The following is a 25,944-nucleotide window of genomic DNA, read 5'->3' as shown; positions in this document are numbered from 1 at the left end:
AAAAGATAATGCAAGAAAACAGTCAAACTGGGTCATTTTTGACCCACTTATGCATCTAAGGGTTAATGGCATGAACAAACTTTGGTACATCACAGGTGATCATGGGGCAGAATCAGGAAAATGTACCAATGAACCAATATTATAGGAAATATCTATTTTTGGGGGAACCCCCCCCCCATACTATATATCCCCTTCGACCCTGATTAGTTTATTTATTTATTTTTTGTTTAAATAGTATGAGCAAACATTGGTACATCACAAGTAATGTTGTGGTCACGTTTCATCAAATTGTGTGTGCAGTTTTGGAGAAGAAAGCAAATACATTTTTTTTGGAGGGGGGGAGGGGCAACCCCCTGTAAACCCCCTCCGTAGACCCCCTTAGACTGCAATTTGTTTTTTTAATGCTGTGACCAAACTTTGGTACGTCACGGGTGATGAAGGTTGCGGTCAAGTTTCATCAGAATTGTATGTGTAGTTTCTGAGAAGAAAGCAAATACCAATTTTGGGGTGGCAACCTACGTGGACCTCCTTAGGGCCCAATTTTTTTAATGTCATGAACAAACTTTGGTACGTTATGGGTGATGGAGGTTGTGGTAAAATATAATCGAAATCATATGTGTGTAGTTTCAGAGAAGTTGAAAGTATTTGTGGAAGGACTGACGACACGCCATCCCATAAGATCCCCAGAACTACATTCCAGATGAGCTAAAAATGGGGAAATATATTTTTAATTATCATAAACTAAAAAAAATTGGGGGAGGAGGGGGGGTGGGCAAAGGTGGTTTTATCATGAGGAATATATAACACCAACCACACACCCTTGACAAGACCCTCTCACAGAACGTACACAATCACCCATCAATGCTCAAGCTACCTACAAGTCCTTTCAACATCCCCATACCCCTCTATCTCCATAACTTCCAGGTACCTATCTAATTCCCATTTAAACTTATCTACTGTTTCTTCTGCCACTGCCTTTCCAGGGGGACCATTGCATGCATTAACTACTCACCGAGTGAAAAACCCCTGCCTTACCACCGTCTTAACTCTCCTCGTCACTCTCAGGTTATGTCCCTTAATCCTATCAAGGTCTATTTTGCTAAAGAACTCTTACACTTTTATCTGTACACTTCATCATCTTAAACATCTTGATCATATTCCCTCGTAACCACCTCCTTTCTAATGGATAAAGCCCCGTCTCCTTCAGCCGCTCCTCATAGCTGAGTCCAGCTTGGCCCAGAATCAATCTAGTAGCCCTGCACTGAACCCTCTCTATGGCAGCTCTGTCCTTCCTGAGTTATGGCGACCAAAACTGTACACAATATTCTAGATGTGGCCCTCACTAAATTCTTATACAATGTTAACGCCACCTCTTTTGATTCGCAATTGACCCCCCTCCAAATACAACCTACAACCCTGTTTGCTTCACTTATAGCTGCCTGCTTACCTCTCGTATCTATAACCACCCCCAGATCCTTCTCCTGTGTGCCACGCTCCAAGACTGACCCCTGCATCATGTAATCTCTATTTCATGATTCTTATCCATCCCCAGCACCTTACACTTGTTTCGGTTAAACCGCATCTGCCAGTCTTTTGCCCAATCTATGAAAGTATCTAGACTTTCCTGAATCTGATCACCACCCCCTCTTGTTTACCTCCAAGGTTTGTTTTATCTACAAATTTGGAAAGCCTACTCTTCACCCCACTATCCAAATTGTTGATGAAACTTATGAATAATAATGGCCCAAGTACTAATCCCTGAAGTACCCCACTGCTTACATCCTCCCACTCATAGCCACTCTGTTATCCAGTTAGCAACCTGACTGAATACTCCACAAGCCCTCACCTTGGCCAACAACCTCCGATGTGGCACCTTATCAAATGCCCTCTTAAAGTATAGATAGAATGAGCGACATTGAGTCTTAATCTCCAGAAGTGAAAGCAAGTTTCTTCTTTTATTTAAAGAATCCCTTAGTTTTAGGACGGTACTTTGACGGTACTTTGTTTCAGCTCTGTTAAAAATGTCTTTTAAAACTCCTGAAAAAAGAAAATTCTGCTCTTCACCTCACCCCCCCCCACCCCCTCATTTAGCCATTTGACTTATAACTCTACCACTACTTCAAACTCCACTCTGTTGATTGTCCTACAGAATAAAGTAGAAGTAAAAGCTGTTCTGCACGCATGAGAAAATTGTACTAAAAGTTCAGCACAACAGATCTTAATGAGAGGACGCCGTAATGATCACAAATTGTGGATGATAATCCAGTGGACTCTCTACTATCCGCATATGAACCAACCGAAAACATCAAATATCCACATAAAAATATCCCGATGGGACATCAGCCAATCATACGAGAGTCTGAGCATTCTCCAAGAACTCGACCAATCAGTATTTGTGGCATTTGGCACATCATGCCAAAGCTCACTTCTTGCAATATATCCACATGATTTGCAAGCCATCTTGCAAAATTAAACTTTCACACTTTAAAGTTATGGGGCCCAAATGTTCGCTTGATAATGCTACACCATTGTCTAATGCATCGAACAGAGGAAGCATATTGTGCCAAAGATAGATGACAAGCTCAGGCTTATAAGGTGGCTGAGAATGGTGAGACTGCAGCATCTCTTGGCATCGGCCTTGAGACTGTGCATCATGTGCGAAAAAATTAAATAAAAAACTGTGCAAGTTTTATGCTGATTAAGCTGCTGGGAAAAGCACAACTTCATGTAAAACCCTTCAGGGTTCTAAGCTTCCTCTGGTGGATAAAGCGACATCTGAGTGGTTCAAGTAGGCTCGCTCTTTGGTTAATGCAGTGAGTTGGTCTATGGTTGACAGTAAGCCCAAGGAATGTTGATGGATTTTGCTGCATTGTTTTATTTCTGCAACTTGTTGCTATGTTTCTAGTATAATCAAGTTCCGTTTTTACATGTACAGGATTTAATTCTCCTCGACTACAATATAATGAAAGTATTATTACTGAACAGTATTTTCATTGCAGGATGTCAAGTATATGCAGAAAAAAAAAAAAATCACCGATCCGCAAGAGCTGAGGGATGGACTCGTGAGGATAGTGGAGAGTGCATTGTAATTGGATGTATTGGCATAGCTAGTCACAAGTCAGTGGTTACACAGACCACACAAATCACTCACAGGATGGTAAAAATCTGCCCAATATTGAGAGTCACGTCATTGAGGTATGCGATGAAAACCGTGGCAACCGTCTGGAAAAGGGCTGCACCGTCCATGTTGACAGTTGCTCCGATAGGCAAGATGAAGCGACTGATCGTCTTGTCAACACCGTTCACTTCCTCCACGTGTTTAATCATCAGAGGCAACGTGGCAGAACTGGCAACGAGAAGATGATCACAATCGATGAATCACAAGACGCCCTGGTCAACAACACATCGAAAACAACTGAAAACACTTTTGCTCATTCTTTAATTGTGAACATATTCTTGACCAAGACAATATTTACACAAGTGGAGGCCCTGAAACAGAGCAACAACAAAAAAGCTCTGGAAGAGATAAAAGGATTAAAAAAAAAATAAAACAGAAACCATCTGGCAATGCAAAGCCCAGGCACATCTGCTTTGTACTCAAACCATGCTCGACGAAAACAAAAACTTATAAAATGAAAAAAGTTCATAGAGGGGGAGAGATAGAGGAGGCAAAAGAGAGAGGAGGTTGGGGGGGGGGGTAAGAGTGAGGGGATAGAGGAGGGGGGAAGAGAGGAGATAGAGGGGGGGAAGAGAGGAGATAGAGGGGGGAAGAGAGAGGAGATAGGGGCGGGGGATAAAGACAAAGGAGATAGGGGGTAAAGAGAGAGAAGATAGGGGGTAAGATAGAGGAGATAGAGGGGGGAGAGAGGAGATAGAGGGTGGGGGAGAGAGGAGATAGAGGGTGGGGGGAGAGAGGAGATAGAGGGAGGAGATAGAGGGTGGGGGAGAGGAGATGGGGGGTAAAGACAAAGGAGATAGGGGGTAAGAGAGAGGAGATAGAGGGGGGAGAGAGGTGGGGTAAGAGAGAGGAGATAGAGGGGGGAGAGAGGTGGGGAAGAGAAAGGAGATGGGGGGGGTAAACAGAGAGAGGAGATAGGGGGATAAGAGAGGAGATAGGGGGAAGAGAGGAGATAGGGGGGAAGAGAGGAGATAGGGGGGAAGAGAGGAGATAGGGGGAAGAGAGGAGATAGGGGGAAGAGAGGAGATAGGGGGGAAGAGAGGAGATAGGGGGAAGAGAGGAGATAGGGGGAAGAGAGGAGATAGGGGGGAAGAGAGGAGATAGGGGGGAAGAGAGGAGATAGGGGGGAAGAGAGGAGATAGGGGGGAAGAGAGGAGATAGGGGGGAAGAGAGGAGATAGGGGGGAAGAGAGGAGATAGGGGGAAGAGAGGAGATAGGGGGGGAAGAGAGGAGATAGGGGGGGAAGAGAGGAGATAGGGGGGAAGAGAGGAGATAGGGGGGAAGAGAGGAGATAGGGGGGAAGAGAGGAGATAGGGGGGGAAGAGAGGAGATAGGGGGGAAGAGAGGAGATAGGGGGGAAGAGAGGAGATAGGGGGGAAGAGAGGAGATAGGGGGGAAGAGAGGAGATAGGGGGAAGAGAGGAGATAGGGGGGGAAGAGAGGAGATAGGGGGAAGAGAGGAGATAGGGGGGAAGAGAGGAGATAGGGGGAAGAGAGGAGATAGGGGGGAAGAGAGGAGATAGGGGGGAAGAGAGGAGATAGGGGGGAAGAGAGGAGATAGGGGGGAAGAGAGGAGATAGGGGGGGAAGAGAGGAGATAGAGGGGGAAGAGAGAGGAGATAGAGGGGGAAGAGAGAGGAGATAGTGGGGGGAAGAGAGAGGAGATAGTGGGGGGAAGAGAGAGGAGATAGTGGGGGGAAGAGAGAGGAGATAGTGGGGGGGAAGAGAGAGGAGATAGTGGGGGGGGAAGAGAGAGGAGATAGTGGGGGGGGGGAGAGAAAGAGGGAGAAGATAGAGGGGGGAAGAGAGGAGATCAGGGGGGAGTAATGAGAGAGGAGATCGGGGGGAGAGAGAGAGGAGATAGAGGGGGAGGGGAGAGAGAGGAGATAGAGGGGGAGAGAGAGAGGAGATAGAGGGGGGAGAGAGAGAGGAGATAGCTGGGAGAGGGAGAGGTGATAGGGGGGATATAGATGGGAGAGAGAGAGGAGATAGATGGGAGAGAGAGAGGAGATAGATGGGAGAGAGAGAGGAGATCGAGGGGAGAGAGAGAGGAGATAGAGGGGGGGAGAGAGAGAGGAGATAGAGGGGGGAGAGAGAGGAGATAGAGGGGGAGAGAGAGAGAGGAGATAGAGGGGGGGATAGAGAGAGGAGATAGAGGGGGAGAGAGAGAGGAGATAGAGGGGGGAGAGAGAGAGGAGATAGAGGGGGGAGAGAGAGAGGAGATAGAGGGGGAGGGAGAGAGAGAGGAGATAGAGGGGAGAAAGAGAGGAAAAAGAGGAGGGGAGAAAGAGGAGATAGAGGGGGGAGAAAGAGGAGAGGGGGAAGAAAGAGGATATAGAGGTGGGGGAAGAGAGAGGAGATAGAGGGGGGTAAAGAGAGAGGAGATAGAGGGGGGTAAAGAGAGAGGAGATAGAGGGGGGTAAAGAGAGAGGAGATAGAGGGGGTAAAGAGAGAGGAGATAGAGGGGGGTAAAGAGAGAGGAGATAGAGGGGGGTAAAGAGAGAGGAGATAGAGGGGGTAAAGAGAGAGGAGATAGAGGGGGGTAAAGAGAGAGGAGATAGAGGGGGGTAAAGAGAGAGGAGATAGAGGGGGGTAAAGAGAGAGGAGATAGAGGGGGGTAAAGAGAGAGGAGATAGAAGGGGGGAGAAGAGAAGAGATAGAGGGGGAGAAGAGAAGAGATAGAGGGGGGGAGAGAGGAGATAGAGGGGGGGAAGAGAGAGTAGATAGAGGGGGGTGAGAGAGTAGATAGAGGGGGGTGAGAGAGAGAAGAGGGTCAGGGAAGGGAAGGCAGTGAGGTGAGGGAAGGCAGACGTGTGGTGGAATGTCAATTACGATTCATACCATCTCATCAAAATTATTCTGCATCGAATAACAGTGAAGATGGAAAAAAAAAATGTCTGAAATCCATTTTCTACCAGTTATACTATAAATACCACCCAGAGACAAACACCACCCAGACATGTCCGGAGCCAAGCTGTCAGGGGACAAACACCGCCCGGACATAATGAGTGTCCAGACACGTCCAGGGAGAGAGAGACAGAGAGACAGAGAGACAGAGAGACAGAGAGACAGAGAGACAGAGAGACAGAGAGACAGAGAGACAGAGAGACAGAGAGACAGAGAGACAGAGAGACAGAGAGACAGAGAGACAGAGAGACAGAGAGACAGAGAGACAGAGAGACAGAGAGACAGAGAGACAGAGAGACGGAGAGACGGAGAGACGGAGAGACGGAGAGACGGAGAGACGGAGACGGAGACGGAGACGGAGACGGAGACGGAGACGGAGACGGAGACGGAGACGGAGACGGAGACGGAGACGGAGACAGAGACACAGAGATGGGGTTAGGGGAGTAATCAGAGAAGATTTTATGCTTTCTGAACAAAACAAAGCACCCACACTGGATATCGGCAATTTTTCGGGAATCGGCAGGGTTGGAGTCTGTGTGATTATCGAGTACAGTGCTTACTGTATACAACCCAGAAACCTTGAGCAGCTTTCACCACAAAAGGACGTTACATTTACAAAGACATTTCAGGGAAATGATCACAAACATTATTCTTTATAAACAGCTGCGTGTGATGGGTGGAAAAAAAATTGGCTCGGTAATTCAGAAAACACATAAAGATGGTAAACGGCTCAGAAATCGGGCGTTATCAAATACATTTTGCTTTGAAATTCACAAAGAGAAACCATGTAACCTTTGTAAATCAAATCGAAGAACGAAATGCTTAAGAAACAGACACGAGGACAAAGGAAAACCTGAAAGAACCTCCATAAGATACGGGATGAAACTTTGCCATCCCGACACCCGTAACAGGCATGACATGTCCACACACCCGGGGAGAGCCCGTACAGATCAAAATGTACCCATGTGTACCACGCCCGTGTGTGCTGTATACGTACATACCTCTACCTTGGAGTAACTGCCAACAGTACATCCCGATCAGGACACGAACTGTACTGTACAGCTCGGTAAGTGGCTTCAGCACTCAATCACTCCAACTGAACGCCTGGTTTGGCAAGCAATTACCATTTGCCCTCGATACAACTATGTACCCGGAAACGCCCGCGCAATGTCCAAATTGGACAAATCAACACTTTTTTCGGAGATGAAACTGCTGATACTTTAAATTCTGGAGCTTGCATTTTCTAATAATCCTTAGTTTAAGAGATTCTCACATTTATTAATATACGCAAATTAAATTAAGCCACAGATGCTGGCGTCTCCGGGCGTTTATAAGCATTGCTATATACCGAGCGATTTGTAGCTGTGATGAACAGGCATTCGATAATACGAGTGAGGAGTGGAAAAAAACAAAAACTGTCATGAAGAAATCGTTGTGGCCTGTTCAAAGTCAAAGCATGGTTGTGCAGGCCAAAAAAAACATGGTGGCCCCAGTGAGGCGGCCAAGGATCGCCTGATAAATGATATAATTAAATAATAAAATTAATTATCTTCAAAAGGGGCGTTTTAATTCATCCAAACATCCAATTTTCACTCTTGCACTTCCTTGGAATTTTCTGGTATGCGCGCAAAGTTTCAGGCTGCTCGGCTTTATAGTTATGGAGGAGACACACACATTGCCGTGTGTGTGTGTGTGTGTGTGTGTGTGTGTGTGTGTGTGTGTGTGTGTGTGTGTGTGTGTGTGTGTGTGTGTGTGTGTGTGTGTGTGTGTATATGCATACACATAAACACACACACACACACACACACACATCCCCATTTAATGTCCATCCAAGGGACGACAGGCACATTGATTAATCACCATCTGTGAAACACTGGGATGACAGTTTATAGCTGGGTCGGGATTCAAACCCAGGCTAGACAGCTTAGAGGCAAGTGTAAAGTTTATTTATTAGTGTTCACCATATTGTCATAATAAAGGTTTGTTGAAAATTTGATGACAAAAAAGTTATGGCCTGTACAGACACACTAAAGCTCAATGGCAGGTAAATAAAAATAAAAACATGGAAGCAATAAAAACAACCCAGCCGTCTCATGGTGGACGGGCTGATAAGGGCCACTTTCCTTGACTGTAACTTTGCCCTTTTTACCCAATTATCACTTACCTTCTCCATATTCTCACAAGATATTCTTGAAAATTTGATGACAAAATCCCAAATGGTTAAAGAAGAAAAAAAATCAATAAAAGTGATGCCCTGGAAACACACACACTTTTTTTTTATTTTTTTTATTTTTATTTTTTCCAAACAATAAGGGGAAAAAAAATAAAAACCACCAAAGCACATCTGCCCTTCAGCTGCCATGATGGCCACCCCACTCCAAAAGTTTTTTTTTTTAAAGTGTGTGTGTGTGTGGTGGGGGGGGCAGGGTTTCATCAATTGCAATATACCTTTTATAGGTCTCTTTTCCTTCTAAATGCTCATACACTACTGGCATTGTACCATGTTTGGTTGCAGCTCAATTTTAGTTGCTGCTCTCTATAGACGTCTCTTTCCAGGCCTGAGTGTTGACATGCACACCATATTGCCAAGAGATAAAATTGCTTGCTCATACCACTTGTACTCTGGCACTCTACTTTGCTGAAGATGTTGACGAATCACACCTCTCCCCATTCTTTTCGGATGGGGCAGATGTAGCCATCTGAAAGACTCATTCTTGGTATACCACAGTCAGACATGGAGGAAACTTGGCCTCACCGCTCCAGTAGGTACCTTGGTGACTATATCCTGCTGCTTCAAAGTCCCCGCCTCCTCACCTCCAACCATGACCAAATTTGAGACATATATAGAGTCTACTGCTGTCTGTAAGAGATGCCTAGTTTAGTACATATGCTTCTGTGATAAAAAGGAGTCTCGTCTTCTCATACTCCGAAGGAGTATCCAACATTCAGAACTATAAAGCAACACAGCATGCATGTATTGTATACTTTGTATGTAGTCTTCACTCTTCGGTTATTATCCATGAACACGGTGTTGCTTGTTGCCAAAAGCTCTGGATGCCTCTGCAATTTGCTTTTTGACGACCAAATTCTTCCTTCCTGATGACATGATCACAGAGCAGATGTGGAAATTCACTTCGACTCAATCTGCCTCTAAATCACAGGTATATGAGCTAAGTGTTATTTTATTGCTTTTCTTCCAGTTATCACAAGCTTGGTTTTGAGATAGTCAAGACACTTTCCATGGAACTGCAGTATCTGTTTGTTAGCATTCACCATCTGACTGTCTGCAAACCAATTGTATTGTGTGATGAATCCACAGACTTATTGAAGGATGCTCCCTCAACAGTTGTCAAGATGCAGCCATGCGGAATCATTGGAAGCCCTAAACCATCCGGAAGACCTCACTACAAGCATTATAAGCTAGGAAAAGATCAACATGAGGTTGTCCGTGCACATCGGCAAGACCTACTGTGGTTGCTCTTGCAATACTATCAGCGCTCAACTCCAACTGGCAGTCTGCAACCTGCTGATCAAACATCTGAATGCATCTCCCCAACAAATCTACATCAAAATCTATATCCCTCCGATATTGGTTCCACATGCTAACTTTCTGTGAATGACAAGATACAAACTGATTCCCAGCCTTAAACACAACACATTCCAGTGTAGCGTTCATACAACTCTTAAGTACACCTGATCGAGTCAAGAGCGCGAACGATTGACAACATTCACACCTTGCCCATTGTCGACAGTCCAGCACACGAGTGGCCTATACCAGTAACAGTGATACAAAACCTATACCAGCTCAATGCCATCACATGTCTGGACAAACCTGGTCCTGTCATGGTTACACTTGACATGGATCTTTACAAGAGGGGCACTGAAGCTTGAGTATCGAAGTAAGCAGTACAAGGGAAAGCGACGACTCCTGCATTGTGCTTTTCACACCAGACTGTGTGCAATCAGGTGCTTAGGTAAGACTATTGAGCACAGTGGTCCAGATGAAGCCTGGGTAACCTCCGATCTGTATAAAGCCATGTAACAGTCAATCAGATAAAATCAGGAAGTCATTACACCTGGACTGTCGATTCTCAAAAAATAACACTGCAGGTATTAGTCGATCTTTGGATCGAGACGTTCTTCAAAGAGAAACCTGCTATTCGAGATGCTTTAGGGAAGAGTTTGAATGCAATCGCTGAAGCACAGAGTGGAAGATATTGCACAAAGGACAGAGTTCAAAAGGCCCATCAGGAACTGCTGATAAACATAGAAAATTTGAATTTGGAGAAGCAGCTGACTGACTTTGACAAAGCAAATTGGTTAACGTTTTAATTTTTTTTATTCTTGGGTATTACAAATGTGTGTATTGACACCAAAATAGACTTCATATGCCATTCACAGCCCAAGTTATTAGCAAATTTGGTAGAAAATGGTGGCCACTTTGAAATCCAAGATGGCCACCAAAGCAGTGGGGGGGGGGGAATGTTTCCAATGGATTTTGGACACCTTGTCATCTACTCCAACCAATAAAACAACAAATGTAGTTATATTTTAATTAATTTTGTTACACCCTAGTCTATGCAAGGACAAATATTTTTTTGAAAAACGATACAACAAATCTGCATCGGCACCACCCCAAGCCATTTTTATAAAATAATTAAAAAAAACAATAAAAATATAATAATGTATGTATGAAAGAAAAGTCTTGCTACGCTTAAACTCTTAAAGGATAATCTTTATAACATGAAAAAAAATGCATTTCCCTGTGCATTTTTCCCCCCACAAGGCCTCTTCTACTTTTTCTGTTCTTTTTGAGTAGCTTCAGCCTTCAACCTCCTGACGTGCTAGGCATCTCGCCATGTAGGTCTGGCTGTGGTTGTACCATCTGAAACTCTTTTCATGAGTTATTCACCACACATTTTCCCAGGCCGCTTCTTGTAGGAGATTACTCCTCCACTGTTGAAGATTCATGCCTGCGTCACATGCTACTTCCCGGTTCCCTTCCTGGAGCTGCCATTCTGGGAGGGTCAAGTCTCTTTTCACACCAGCCTTGAATGCAGAATGGGCCATTTGTGTTGGGTTAAGGAAGGGTGAGTAGGGTGGTAGCAACTTCAGTTGAATCTGATGATTGATACCTGGTGGAAATTGAGTGCACACATTGGGTCTTGCATTGTCATAGATTAGACAGATGGGCTCATCTGCAGGGAACATATTCTCTCACTCATGGGCTGTGTCTGCAAGAAGCTCTTCAAATCTTTCTCTCACAACGGTCTCAAAAGCTATGCGGTGATGTACGAGCCCAATCTCCACAGAAACAGCAAAAGTTACATTGCAGTCCTGTCTGCGTTGCCCATATACAACTAATCTCACCAGAGCACCATGAGGATCTCTCTCAAAGGAACCGCTCATCAAAATGTTATAGCCTGTTTCCTCAATGTAAATGCAGTGGGCAACAACTCCATGCTCTAAGAATCACTGAGCATACTCTAGGTGCACATTATGTACACGAGGAGAGTTTTGGACATCAGGCACATCCTCTGCCAGTTCAATTGTCATCAACATGTCATCAATGGTTTTAACAATGGTGCTGGGAGACAGTTGGTTTGCCTGGCAGGGCATCTTGGAGATCATCTTTTATCTTTTTAAAAGTCAGCAGAGGGTTGATATCCAGTATTCACTGTAGCTCATCAAGCATCTCTTGATCAACTTTGGTGTTATGTGCTCCTCCTGACAGTAACTTTTCATGCCAACCAGTGTGCAGATATGTAGCCACAATTGACCTTGCAGTGAATTGCTTGATGCCGAGAGTATCACCCAGTTCTAAATAGTCGGCATCGTTTTCAAAAGCTTCAATTAGCCTCTCCCTATCTATGTTAGATACTCTAACGGAATGACCACATGGTTGGATGGAAATGTAGCCAGCATACCAAAAACTCCGTTTTCCGTAGTACGAGTTGCAGGATATGTCACATAGCAGGATTAAACAGCTTCAACCGCGCTTCGCTCGGTCTTGGCTGAATAAATAGTTAATAGTACTACCAAGTTAAAACACAAAAATATGCTCTAAAGTTGGGGGATGGGGGATTTTCAAGACTGTTGAAGCAGAAGAGTTAGAAAAAACTGCAGGAATGATGAAAAAAAGAAAAAGAAAAGAGAAACACAATGGAATTAGAATTCGGAAACACACTTTTGCAACTACTTACTGCAAGCCCTGCAGCAAAATGTCAAAATAAATCAATAAAACAACTCAATATCCAGCAAACAGACACCAAGGGCCTCTCAAGATCAAAACATCACATGTACAAAGCTACAAAGGGGATCTCCTACCTGGAGGCTGTTCCAAAGGCTGTAGTGAGTGGTGTGATGATGCCCATAAGGAATCTATATGGGTTCTTGCGAGTGACAAGAAAGTATATGAGAGGAAGGACCAAGCCACCATGAATCACGTGGCCCAACAGGCAACAGATGATGTACTTGCCCAGGTTAGTGGCCAAAAGAACAGGATCCTCCATATCAACAATCTTTCCAGCAACAAGAAACGCGATACCAAATGGCGCATACCTGCGAAGACAATCATACACATTAAATCAATTCTGACAATTACATTTCAATAATAATAATAATGATAAATAAATAAAGAATACATGAAAATTTAAGGCTCCTGGGCATTTTTTTTTCTTTTTCTTTAACAAGTAGCGGTACATTCAAATATACCGCCCCATGACAACTAAATAAATAAATGAATACATCTTTCAGCACAAGACATTGCCACCGTGCAGCACGTGGATATGGAATTCGGAGGGAGCGGTGTACTTCGAGGTGAATGTGTACAAATGATACTCATCATGCATCACATGGAGACTGATTTGGAGTGAGCGGTGTGCAATAATTGATTGATTCAGTGACTAGTAGCGTAATTAAAATAAATAATAGTCACAAGATAATTGATTTCTCAATCAACTGCCTAACAAGTAGCGGTGCATTCAAAGTACACCGCCCCCATGCCAAGTAGATAAATAAATAACAAATCCTCCAGCACGTGATGCCTTGCAGTACATGGAGTCGGAATTGGGAGGGAGCGGTGAACAATAATTGATTACATAATTAAAATAAGATAAATAAATAATAATCATAAAATAATTAATTCTCAATCAATGGCCGAATAGCATACGTAAACCACTGTTTCATCCGAATATCAAATAATTAATCGAAAAAATGAATAATTAATCAATTAATGAAAAAAAATTAACATTTTTGCCAAAGAAAATCTTCACTTTTGCCTCCAAATTTGAGCTTCCTCGCTCAAATCAAAGGATGGCGCCGGAAAGCAAGAAAGAAACTAATTAATTGATTAATCAATAAATCAAAAATACCCTTTATAGCCAAATCACACTTGTTCACTGTCGTGTCCAAATATCAGTTTCCAAGCTCAAAGGGTGCCTGAGATATTGCCAGGATGAGAAATAAAATAAATAAGTAATTAATAAATCTATAAAAAAATTAAGTAATCAATCAATTAATTAATAAAAAATAAAAACAAATACTATATTTGCCAAAGCACATGTTCACTTTTGTCCCCAAATTTCAGCTTCCTCTATCAAAAGATGGCTGACATATCGCCTGAACAAACAAACAGAATGAAAATCGAGTACCCCTTCTTTTGGCACCCAGCGATGGCATCATGCATTGTCTGGAAATGGAATTGGGAAGGAGTGGGGCACAAAATAAAAAGTATATATATATATATATATAATTCATACTATACGACCCGTGAACCCATTGTGACAGAGGTTGATAAAAAAAAAATCATTTCAAAAAAATAAAAATCAAAAAAGATAGCTCCAGCAAACTATACCGCTGAGGTTGTTTGCATTGATCAAATAATCCCAAAGAGTACTTCACTGAATCGGGAATTGATTTTTTAAATAATTTTTTTTTCATTGCCCGATTTGAATGAAACTTGTGATTGCGAGTCAATGTGGAAAAAAAAAAAACATGGTATTAAAGAAAGTCGAAGAAATTGTTGTGCGTAATCTTCGAAACACAATTATATTTATTAATGAACATTGAAGTGTTAGATCAAAATGGTGATGTTTATTTTATGCTGAAAATAAATCGTTCTTTGTTTATACTGAATGTTTGAGATTTTAAAATAAATCATTTCAAGAAAAAAAAGAAAAAGATAGCTCCAGCAAACTATACCGATGAGGTTGTTTGTATTGATCAAATTCTCCCGAAGAGTACTTGACTGAATCGGGAATTGATTTTTTAAATATTTTTTTCGTTGCCAGATTTGAACGAAACTTGATACTGTACACCGCAAGAGAATGGTGAGTAAGGTGGCACTAAAAATTTTGCGCTATGATGTACTATTTTGGCTGTATTTCAGGAACATACATACATACAAGATGAGAGTTTTCAGTATGCATGTATGTATGTATATGCTATGAGCACCCCCTGGCTGTAATGGTGAGCATTATCTGCAGATTATGTCTCCTGGTAAAACTGCATAATCTGCATAGAACAAAAGCCTGTTTGCCACCCAGACGATTGTTCCCATCAATGTAAATAAAAAAAAATAGAAGACAAGTGCCATCGGGTGGAAATGTAGGTCAAAATGTGTAGAGCGTGATGAAGCGATCCCACCCGATCTCAAAGGGATGCGAGTCCCGTGCATGTGCCGACCAAAGCGTCGCCTCCAACCCGGAGGCTTCAGCCCAGCCACTCATGTCAAAATACAGATTTAAGGTTATCGTTGGTTAAACATCAAACAGAGCCATCCATCCAGATTTCAGGCTTATTTGCCCTCATCAGGACGGCACACCATATAAATATCAAACCAATGATGACCATTGTCGTCGTTTAAATGCTGTTGGCACCCTCCGGCTGTAATGGTGAGTGTCAGCCGCAGGTTATGTCTCATGCAGTCAAACCACACTCCACAGAGAACAAAAGCCTGTCTGCCAACCAGACTATTATTCCCACCAATGCTCACCGTTGTGGCCTGTTCCAAATTCCATACGAAGTTCTGCATGGATAAAGTACACCAAAAGGAGAACCACAAAGCCTTATCTTTAAAAATATAGTTCTATAAATATGGAACACACACACACACACACACACACACACACACACACACACACACACACACACACACACACACACACACACACACACACACACACACACACACACACACACACACACACACACACACACACACACACACAGTTCTCGGAACCGTATGCATACAACATGCAGGTGTCCCAAATCAGTTATTTCATTAAAATACATGTAGTTAGGTCCCTACCTTTTGTCTAGTGGGAAGACGAGGGAGTGTGTTGCGATGGGCTATAGTTAGGTTAATAAATCATCTTCTCCCCTTTTATTTTATTTCCCCTTTTATTTAAACCATGGTACCTTCATCTCGCTTGCCTCGCACCCTCGCCTCGCTTGCCTCGCACCCTCGCCTCGCTTACCACAGCGTGACGAGCGCCTACCCAGACTCGTTTTCCAAGTCAGAATCCTGACGTTCGCTGTGGCAGTTCCATCTCTTTGAACCATGGTACCTTCATCTTGCTTTCCTCACACCCTAGCCTCGCTTACCACAGCGTGACAAGCGCCTACCCAGACTCGTTTTCCAAGTCAGAATCCTGACGTTAACTGTGGCAGTTCCATCTCGACTTCCACCTTCCCAAACCCAGACACGTGGTGTGGGCAGGCCTTGCCGGCCTCTGGCGAGACCCCGCCCTGGAAGGCGGACCACATGAAGACCCGGTCCAATCAGGATGAACGATGACGTCGGCTTCGCCATGGCTCCACCCCCTAGCTCCGTGATCTGTAAAATACGAAGAAATCCTCAGAGTAGAGTGGTATGGAAAGAAAAGGAGTTCGTTGGAGTGGGAGAAGGATTGGAAGGCTGCAGTTGTTAATGACCGGGTCGTTGTGAAGGTGTTCCGCTGCTTGGCTCTGACCACCTCCCGCCTCGACGGCCCGACTGCTGGTCCACGCACACCCGACCTCGACCCGGTCTCTTGCCTGGTCCTGTCGACTGCTCCATTTCTCGCCTCGGACTCCGTTCTCTCCACTCAAGCTCTTTGACGGACACGATCTCCACACGTGCGGCTGTGGACCGAACCGCACTACCTTTGTCAGGTGCCGCACCACAGAGCACCCTTCCCCCCGAAACGCTCAGGTACCAGAAACTGTGACCTCAACTCCCTCCCTTCCTGGCTGCAAAAGGTCCCCCTTTTCTTTTCATTGGGTTTATTTTGTCTGAGTGTGTGGCGCCTGTCCGTTACATAAGCCTGTCTAAGATCTTAATTGTTGAAATTATTGCTTTTATTATTTTCACGTCAAGTCTGCACTGTGGCTGCTTTTATAAGTTGCTTGCATTATTGTCGCACCACACCTCTCTCATCTTCCCCTGTGTAACACACCCAATAAACCTTTTTCCTGTGCCACATGCTTTTCCCCACTTTCGTGTAAATAAATCATTGTAGAAATGTTCTCAGCTCGTCTTTGTCTTTTCCTCCATTGGTCCAGCATGGTTCGGATCTGAGTTGAGCCGGGTCTTTATTCCCGATAATCCATTCCTTCTTGCCGGTACGTCCTTGGCAGTTTCACACGGCTGCATCAAATCTGGAAAGGTAATTGGTAGAGTTGGTAGTTGGTACTCTACTGTAGTCGGTACAGTGATCCAGTTCAGGCAAGGCGTACCGAGGGCGTGGCTCCCCGGTAGTTGAAAGCGCGTGGTTAATTAGGTAACTTTATTCTAGACAGGAGGACCCTATGCCACGCAGTTGATGTATTGGCATCCACGGTCGGTTAAGCAACCTGCCGCGTCACGGAATTATCCGTGAGCGACGGCCGACAATTCCGGGGAGTCTGGTGGGAATCGACGTAAATTCCCCCACCTAGTGGTCGTTCTCTCTACCAGACCCCAACCCGTATTATATATATATATATATTACACACACACACACACACACACACACACACACACACACACACACACACACACACACACACACACACACACACACACACACACACACACACACACACACACACACACACACACACACACACACACACACACACACACACACACACACACAAGCCTGGTGTTGGCGTAATGGTTAGGGGAGCGGCTTGGGATCGAAAAGGTCCTGAGTTCAAGCCCCGTTGGCCGCTTGAATTAATACACACCAGGAGGTTGACTCAGCCTGTCATCCTTCAGAGGTCGGCAAAGTGAGTACCAGTGTACTGGGCCCGGTGTATGCCCCGGTTATAATAGGTGTACCATATCCCTGTGTCGTAAGAGGCGACTAGGGTTGCGTCAGGGAGGGCATCCGGCATAAAACCTGTGCCAAATCACTATGTGGATCATACGGATGATCCGCTGTGGCGACCCCTAACGGGAGCAGCCGAAAGGAGAAGAAGAAGATGTGTGTGTGTGTGTGTGTGTGTGTGTGTGTGTGTGTGTGTGTGTGTGTGTGTGTGTGTGTGTGTGTGTGTGTGTGTGTGTGTGTGTGTGTGTGTGTGTGTGTGTGTGTGTGTGTGTGTGTGTGTATATATATATATATATATATATATATATATATATATATATATATATATATATATATATATATATATATATATATATATATATATTGTGTGTGCTCTGTGGGAATTGAATTTGTTAATTTTTCACTTGAAATCCCTATTTATAAAACTATATGGCCCAATGAAAAGACACATACGAGGTGTATTCAAAAAGTATCCAACCTTAATTTTTCGTGCGTAAACAAATGAAGCTAGGGAGGCGTGGTTTGGTGCATGTATGTAGGCGATCCTAATCCGTATGCATGAATATTTTCCCGCCTGCAGAAGCTGTCAGTCACCGACAGACCGCCGATGAGTGAGGAAGTGTAAGTGAGCACCGTCGGATTTTCGTTTTTGACAAAATGATGGAAAAACTTGAACAAAGCTACTGCATCAAATTGTGTGTAAAGCTTGGCGATTCCCAAGTGGAAACGATCCGCAAGATTCAACAGGCCTTCGGGAAGGAAGCAATGGGAACCACACAGATAAAAGAGTGGTACAACCGCTTCAAAGATGGTCGCACATCAGTGGAAAGTGAAGCACGTTCTGGGAGGCCCTCAACATCCCGAAATGAGATCGTCATTGACCAAGTAAAGTGAGGACCCTGCTGATGCAGGATCATCAAATCATGATCAGAGAACTTACAGAGGCGGGCGTCAGTATTGGATCCGTTCATTCCATTGTGACTGAGGATTTGGCCTTACTCAGCGAAGTTCGTGCCAAAGCTGCTAACGATCGAGCAGAAGCAACTCCGTTTGGAGATCGCACAGGACATGCTGGAGACTGTGAACAGCCATCCCAACTTCTTCAACACAGTGATCACTGGCGATGAGACCACAGTGATCCGTCATTTTGTCAAAAAGGAAAATCCGACGGCGCTCACTTACACTTCCTCACTCATCGGCGGTCTGTCGGCGACTGACAGCTTCTGCAGGCGGATTAGGATCGCCTACATACGTGCACCAAACCATGCCTCCCTAGCTTCATTTGTTTACGCACGAAAAATTAAGGTTGGATACTATTTGAACACACCTCGTATAAGGTGAAGTTGGGCTGACTAAAGAAAAGCCTTTCATGAAGGTAAGCCTTTAATCATCTTCAAAAGGGATTTTTTAATTTTCCCAAATACCGAGATTTCATTCATGCGCTCCCTTGAAGTTCCCTTAGTTGGCATGCAAAATTTTGGGCCACGAGGTTTCATGATTTTGGAGGAGACAGTGTGTGAATCTAGTGTGTGTGTGTGTGTGTGTGTGTGTGTGTGTGTGTGTGTGTGTGTGTGTGTGTGTGTGTGTGTGTGTGTGTGTGTGTGTGTGTGTGTGTGCTGCCTTTGCCCCATTGGTTGGACAGCTGGATGGACCCCACCCACAATTGCAATTTGAAACGAAAAATAAGACGTGTTATTTTGTGAAGACGCATGGGTCTCAGCCCATGGCCCAGCGCAATTTGAATTATCCTAGACACAGCCACGATGTATTATAATATATGTACATACGAGATCCGTCTAAAAAGTAACGGGACTGAGCCTGCTGTGTGCTCCACTTACACAACTTGAATGAAGAGGTTGCGTCACAGTCTTTTGCAACATTCCAGCAATACATATGATTGGTGATGGTTGACTGCGCTCATTGTGTGACTTTTTTTTTTACAGGTCGTGCTTTACACGTTGTCTAGTCCGAGTCGTCGCGCTATGAGTGGTGAGCAGACAGCCAATCTGAAGTTTCTTGCCAAGCTTGGCAAAACACCTTCCGAATCCTTTGCAGTGCTGCAGCAAGTCTACGGGGAAGAAACGATGTCACGTTCACGTGCATTTGAATGGCACAAGAGGTTCAAAGAGGGACGGGAGGAGGTTGAAGACGATCCACAGTCTGGAAGACCTTCAACGAGCAGAACGGCGGACAACATAGAGCATGTGAAGCAGATGGTGCGCGCAGATCGTCGACTCACGGTGCGGATGATTGCTGAGGAGCTTTCCATCAACAAGGACACTGTCTGGAGCATCATCACTGAAAATCTCGAAATGCGCAAGGTGTGCGCAAAGATGGTCCCCAAGCTGTTGTCCGAGGACCAGATACAGCAAAGAGTCACTGTCTGTCAAGATATTATCGAGAGCCTCGAGGACGATCCAGACCTGCTCGGGAGAGTCATTACTGGCGATGAATCATGGATATTCGAATACGATCCCGAGACTAAATGGCAGAGTCATCAGTGGAAAAGTCCGGCATCACCAAGACCAAAGAAAGAAAGGATGTCGAAGTCGAAGGTCAAGGTGATGCTCATCGCATTTGTTGACATCAAGGGCATCGCCCACTTCAAGTTTCTACCACAGGGTCAAACAGTGAATCAATACGTGTTCAAGGAGATCCTCCGGCGCCTCATGAGATCAGTCCGGGACAAGAGGATGGATCTGTGGGAGAACAACGCCTGGATGCTGCACCATGACAACACCCTTGCTCACAGTGCCCTGAGCATCTGACAGTTTCTGGCGGCGAGGAACGTGCCAACTCTGAAGCAACCCCCGTATTCGCCAGACTTGGCCCCTTGTGATTTTTTCCTATTCCCTAAGCTCAAGGGGGTGATCAAGGTGACCCGATTTCCTGATGTGGAGGCCATCAAAAGGACCGTGACGACGGAGCTCCGGAGGATTCCAGAAGAAGCCTTCCGGGGGTGCATCGAAGCGTGGAAGAAGAGGATAGACAAGTGTGTGAGACTGGAGGGAAACTATTTTGAAGGGGCCAAGCTGTGATTTCAATATATTTTTTGGAATAAAATTTCTGTGAAGTCAGTCCCATTACTTTTTAGACGGACCTCGTAAGCAGGCGGCATGTTTTTGCTTCATGTACGTAACCAGTTACTTTTATTTCCAGGAGCAAATGAGTCTGCGATCTGTTTCCTATACACCACCCAAATAAAGGGATGCTTCTGAAGAACATGTTGCACACTTGGCACAACAACATCCGTAGGGCAGGTACTCTGCTGATGTAACGCAAGTAATGTTCAATCAGCAGTGCCTAAAGCCAAAAGCTTAAAAACCGAGCATGACCAGAGATGAGAGTTAATCATCAAAACGGGATAAAAAATTTTTTCTAGTGCCTCTTATGAAGAAATCTTAACGTTTGATTAAGCAGATTTTCTTATGGAGAGTCCTTCTAAAGACCAAATGCTGAATGAGAGAATTTTCCCCATTTGAGTTTAATGTCGTAACAATTTTTTATGCCTCCGCTGGCCAAATCACCGGAAGAATCATGTTTTTGGGTTGTCCGTCTGTACTAATTTTCTGTTTGCTCTGCAACCGCTTATCAGATTGACAGAAAATTCTCAACATAGGTGTGACTACTCATGCAGAATGTTTTGATGATAATTGTTACATCATAGGTCATGTGGTGTGGCAGCCATGTTGGAAAAAAGGAAAAACTTTGGACCTCTGCATCTCTGAAACCGCTCCATGGGAAAAAATTGAAACTTGGCACATCAAGTACTCCCCATGGGAAATCAGTGCAATTTTTTTTATGACATCATACGTAGCTTTGTTAGATTCATAACTGTATGTGGAAAAAATGTAAGTGTCCCCTATAAATCATCAGCGTTTTTGTTAACATCTTTGCACTTTGGAAAGAGGGAAAGGATAAATCTTGTTGTTTATCTCTGCACTGCCAAAGGGATTGTTTTGACGGCTAAAAAGATCGCTTGTGAAATAACACAGCTGGGCCTCCCAGTCCACAAGGCACAACAACATGTGGGAGGTGACCTTGCTGGTGGAAGATAAGAAAGGGAAAATAACTGATCTTGTACTTTCTTATCAACCGCATGAACATGAAAGGAGTTAATGAGTGTACACAAGATAAATCTTGATTGACAAGCCGCCACGTAAGGGTAGAAGTAAAACTGTATATAAAGCAGAGCTAAAGCTGAGCTTGCCAGAGTTGGCCGGTGGGGACTACTGTATGTTCCTAGCCACTCTCCATATGCGCACATGTTTGATGTGAATTAAACTCTTCTCTACCTAAGATCGGTGTGGACATAACTCGATCTCAATCAGTGTGGACATCACTCGATCTCAACATGTATACGTTGAACGCTTTGTACGATCAGTATGAAAATTTTTGAGTGTCATCTCGGGCTAAATTGTATGGGTGGGGGGGGGGGAGGAGGAGGAATGATAACATCATCAGTCACATAGTTTGGCAGCTTTAATTTTTTTGAAGAATATAGCTTTAAAAATCCTCTTCTCCAGAACACAGCTTGACAGATTGAGGGGAAACTTCACCCACATGTTCCCCAAGCCTTGGTGATACTAGGATGTTCATGAATAATTAATAGGTCATATGGTCTGGCAGCCATATTGGAGTCAACAGAAATATTTGAAAAAAAATTAATTTATTGAACGTCTTATCGATCGATGTGAAACTTCACAATTATGATCTCGTAGTTATGGGGGAAAAATAAATATATGTATGTATACATACATACATACATATATATATCGGGCGTAGTGGCGTGCGCCTGTAATCCGGCTACTCGGAGGCTTTGGTTGGAGGATCGCTTGAGGACGGGTGCTCTGCGCTGGGCCGCGCTATGAGAGGGTGTAGGGCAGCCCGGAATCATGGCGAGACCCAATCCTTATCCCTGTGTCGTAAGAGGCGACAAAGGTTGCGTCAGGAAGGGCATCCGGCGTAAAACCTATGCCAAATCAGTATGCGGATCATAAAGGATGATCCGCTGTGGTGACCCCTAACGGGAGCAGCCGAAAGAAGAAGAAGATTATATATATATTTATGTATATATCTTCTTCTTCTTCTTTCGGCTTCTCCCGTTAGGGGTCGCCACAGCGGATCATCCGTATGATCCGCATACTGATTTGGCACATGTTTTACTCTGGATGCCTTTCCTGACGCAACCCTGGTCGCCTCTTACGACACAGGGATAAGGTACACCTATTTTAACTGGGGTATACACCGGCCCAGTATACTGGTACTCATTTTGCCGACCTCGGAAGGATGACAGGCTGAGTCAACCCCCTGGTGTATTAATTCAGTGGCCCAACGGGACTTGAACTCAGGACCTCTTGGATCCCAAGCCGCTGCCCTAACCACTGCGCCAACACCAGGCTGTAATATTTATGTATGTATATATATAATTTCAACCTCATCAGGCACATGGTCTGGCAGCCAGTTATTTAAAGTTTTGAATCTGGGTTCAAGGATTGAAATCAAACTTGGTACAAGGATATACAATGATGTAATAATGTGGACGGAGACATATCCTGCGATGTCGTGACGTCGAACAGTGCTCTTGCAGTTTTCCTCTGCATTTCTATCCTACTGGTCATCATCCTGTACCAAGCCCTCCCTATGCAGAGGGTTGGTGCTGCCAAAGTACTGACGGCTACAATAATGGACGGGTTGCCGCCACTCTGACTCAAGAAGTCATTTGCCTACTCATTACAAAGGGCATGGTTGGAGCTTTAAGGTCCACCAATTAATGCCGGCAGATGGAATGCCCAATTTAATATCCATCCGAGGAACGGCACATCGCATGGTGATTGATGAATCACCCAACTTGTGAAACCTCGATGACACTTTATAGCTGGGCCGAGATTCGAACCCAGGCTGGAAAGCTTCGAGGTGAGTGTGCATTCTTATGGAGAGACCTCTCAGCCAACTTGTCAGCCTCTCCCACTGTTACCATCCTCAAATATCCTTTCGACGACACCACCACCACCACCACCACCACCACCACAATACTCCTTACAACCCGATGAAGAATATCATTTTTGCTCTTGAAGATATCATTTGATCTTTGGGATTTCACAAGTTGAGTTCAACATCTCATGAAATTGTGAAGATAATTTGGACCAACATTTATACTTTGAGTGGTGTGTATAATTAATATTCTTGGATGTAAATCACGACAAAACAAGAACAGCACTCAATGATGGCAAGAGCCTACAAATGGCATGATAACACTTTTCAACAATTACAAGGACTGTTCTTAATGGTTAGGGTGGTTGTCTTGTGATCCTAGGGTCATGAGTTTAAATCCCGCTCGGCAGACGGACGGACGGACGACCCGGGTGATAACAATATCCCCCTTCCACCACGCGGCGGGGGATAAAAACATTCTAGTCGCCGGATCCGGATGCATATCTTCACCAAAATCGAAATGATTTGTCCTCGTCACACACCCAACCTGTCCACCAAATGTCATCCATATCCGTCCACAACTTTTTGATATATCCTGCACACAAATAGACAATCAAGAAAAAGACGTCGTGCAGGGCACGATACTTGCAAAATACACCTCCATCTCCAAAGGTTGCCATGGATACATCGAATTGTCCATTTCATTCAGATTAAAATTGACAATCTTAATCAAAGCTCAGGTCAATCGGATAAAAAATGATTATATATATTTTTCAGATTGAAATTTATGATTTTAGAAGTTTCACCTCGAGTTGACCTTTGACCTCAAAAGTTACTTTCCAAATTCAGTGACGCAACATGCAAATGCTGTTCAACTTTCAAGTCAATTGGATGAAAAATTGTCGAAATTTTCATCTCAAGATGACCTTTGACTTCAAAATCAATAGGCTTCTCAGTTGAGGCGACTTCCACAACTAGGTAAAATTTCATGAGGATCAGTTTAGAATTGTGATCTACAGGTGATTAACAAATATAGACAGACAGACAATAACAAAATTGCCTGACCAATATACTTGAAAACAAACAAGCAGTCATAGACTGGTACTTACGAAATCGTCAACTTGACCTCTGACCTTGTCTAATAAAAGCTGTCTCTAGAGAAGGTAGCGACGCAAACCAAAAGTTTCTACGATGATTCTGTACCAAACCATCAAAAATCGAATGTTTGACCTCACTGTGACCTTGACCTTTGACCGATTTTGACCAAAATCTAATCAGCACTAGCCATCACCCTCCTGAATCACGTGGTGTAATTTGACATTGGTAGCTTATTCCGTTCTCGAGTTATCGTGCCTACAAACACAAACACACACACACACACACACACACACACACACACACACACACACACACACACACACACACACACACACACACACACACACACACACACACACACACACACACACACACACACACACACACACACACACACACACACACACGACGGAAGTCATCAATATACTTACGAAATCTTTAGATTTCGTAATTAACAAAGACAGACAGACAGAGGGGTGAAAACATAACCGCCTTCCACCTTCAGTGGCAGAGGTAAAAAGTTGCCATTCTAATAAAGGCACCAATGGTCACTTCATGAAGTAAAAGTGTTACGTACCACATTACCCACGACACAATCACCATTGTGCCCTCATTGAATACATCAAAGAACCTGATCAGCTCATCCCCCATCGTGCCAAGCATCCTCAATGCAATACCAAAGGCAATGGCATATGTGATCAGTCCAAGGATGTTCATCCCATCAACATCTGAACCTATCGGAACCTGTGGAGTTTAGAACAAACAGAAAACATGGCAACAAAATGAAAAGTTTAGTTATACTTCCCCTCTTCTTCACTCTGGGAGAAATTCAAACAAATTTCTCAGATCTCAGTATCTATGTCACAGGGCTGGATTTGGGACAGGGCAGTTATACAGAGGCCTTCACAATGTGGCGGCGTCCACGAAATAAAAAAAAAAATCTATTTACTATGCCGAATCGACATTAGCATTCACTCCCCAATTGTATCGCACTTTTACAGTAAACGCGGCTATAAAGGAAAATTCAGCTGTAAAGCAAAATTCCACAAGGAAGGAAAGTCGAAAAATGAACCACATCAGTAATACACTTCGCACAACCATGACACAGGAACAGCTCACCTATCTCGCACTAATGAGTATGGAATGACATTTTGTGTAAGGTCGACTTTGATGAGCTCAGAGACCTTTGCTAGTCGCAAGCCTCTCAAGGTGCTTGGTCTTTCACTCATCATAATTGAGTCAAATTGACAGTATGGTACACTGTCATGTAAACTGTAATCGCTGTTGCTTTTGTCACACGAACACTGTAATAAGTGTGGTGTTCTTGTCTCAGTTGTCTCATGCTCTTGTTCAGTTTTACGTCACTTCCGTGCAACAATTGCATCGACTATCTATTCTGAAATACTCAACACAATTGTTAGAATTTAGACGATGCAGATTTGTGTTCGAAATGATAAAAAGTCATGTTGTGCTGGGAAGTCCAAACTGTAGTCGGTCGGTAGGAATGGGAACTATTGTGATAGGATCATAGGATT

General features: G+C 44.1%; 1 protein-coding gene across 1 annotated transcript in view; it reads right to left on the bottom strand.

The window, feature by feature from the left end:
- The window catches only part of LOC147022867 (neutral amino acid transporter A-like), a 51,819-nt gene that overhangs the window by 11,713 nt on the left and 14,162 nt on the right, over positions 1-25,944 (bottom strand). Inside the window, exons 4-6 of the mRNA XM_085887769.1 lie at positions 24,987-25,153; positions 12,411-12,644; positions 3,152-3,346 (exon numbers count right to left, since the gene is read on the bottom strand). Of these exons, the coding sequence (XP_085743895.1) occupies positions 3,152-3,346; positions 12,411-12,644; positions 24,987-25,153 (596 nt within the window). The remainder of the gene's footprint in view (positions 1-3,151; positions 3,347-12,410; positions 12,645-24,986; positions 25,154-25,944) is intronic.

Source organism: Eptatretus burgeri, chromosome 7, assembly GCF_056783735.1.
Source record: "Eptatretus burgeri isolate ZD-2024b chromosome 7, Ebu_testis_v1, whole genome shotgun sequence".
Classification (NCBI taxonomy): domain Eukaryota; kingdom Metazoa; phylum Chordata; class Myxini; order Myxiniformes; family Myxinidae; genus Eptatretus; species Eptatretus burgeri.
This window is presented reverse-complemented; position numbering and strand designations above follow the sequence as displayed.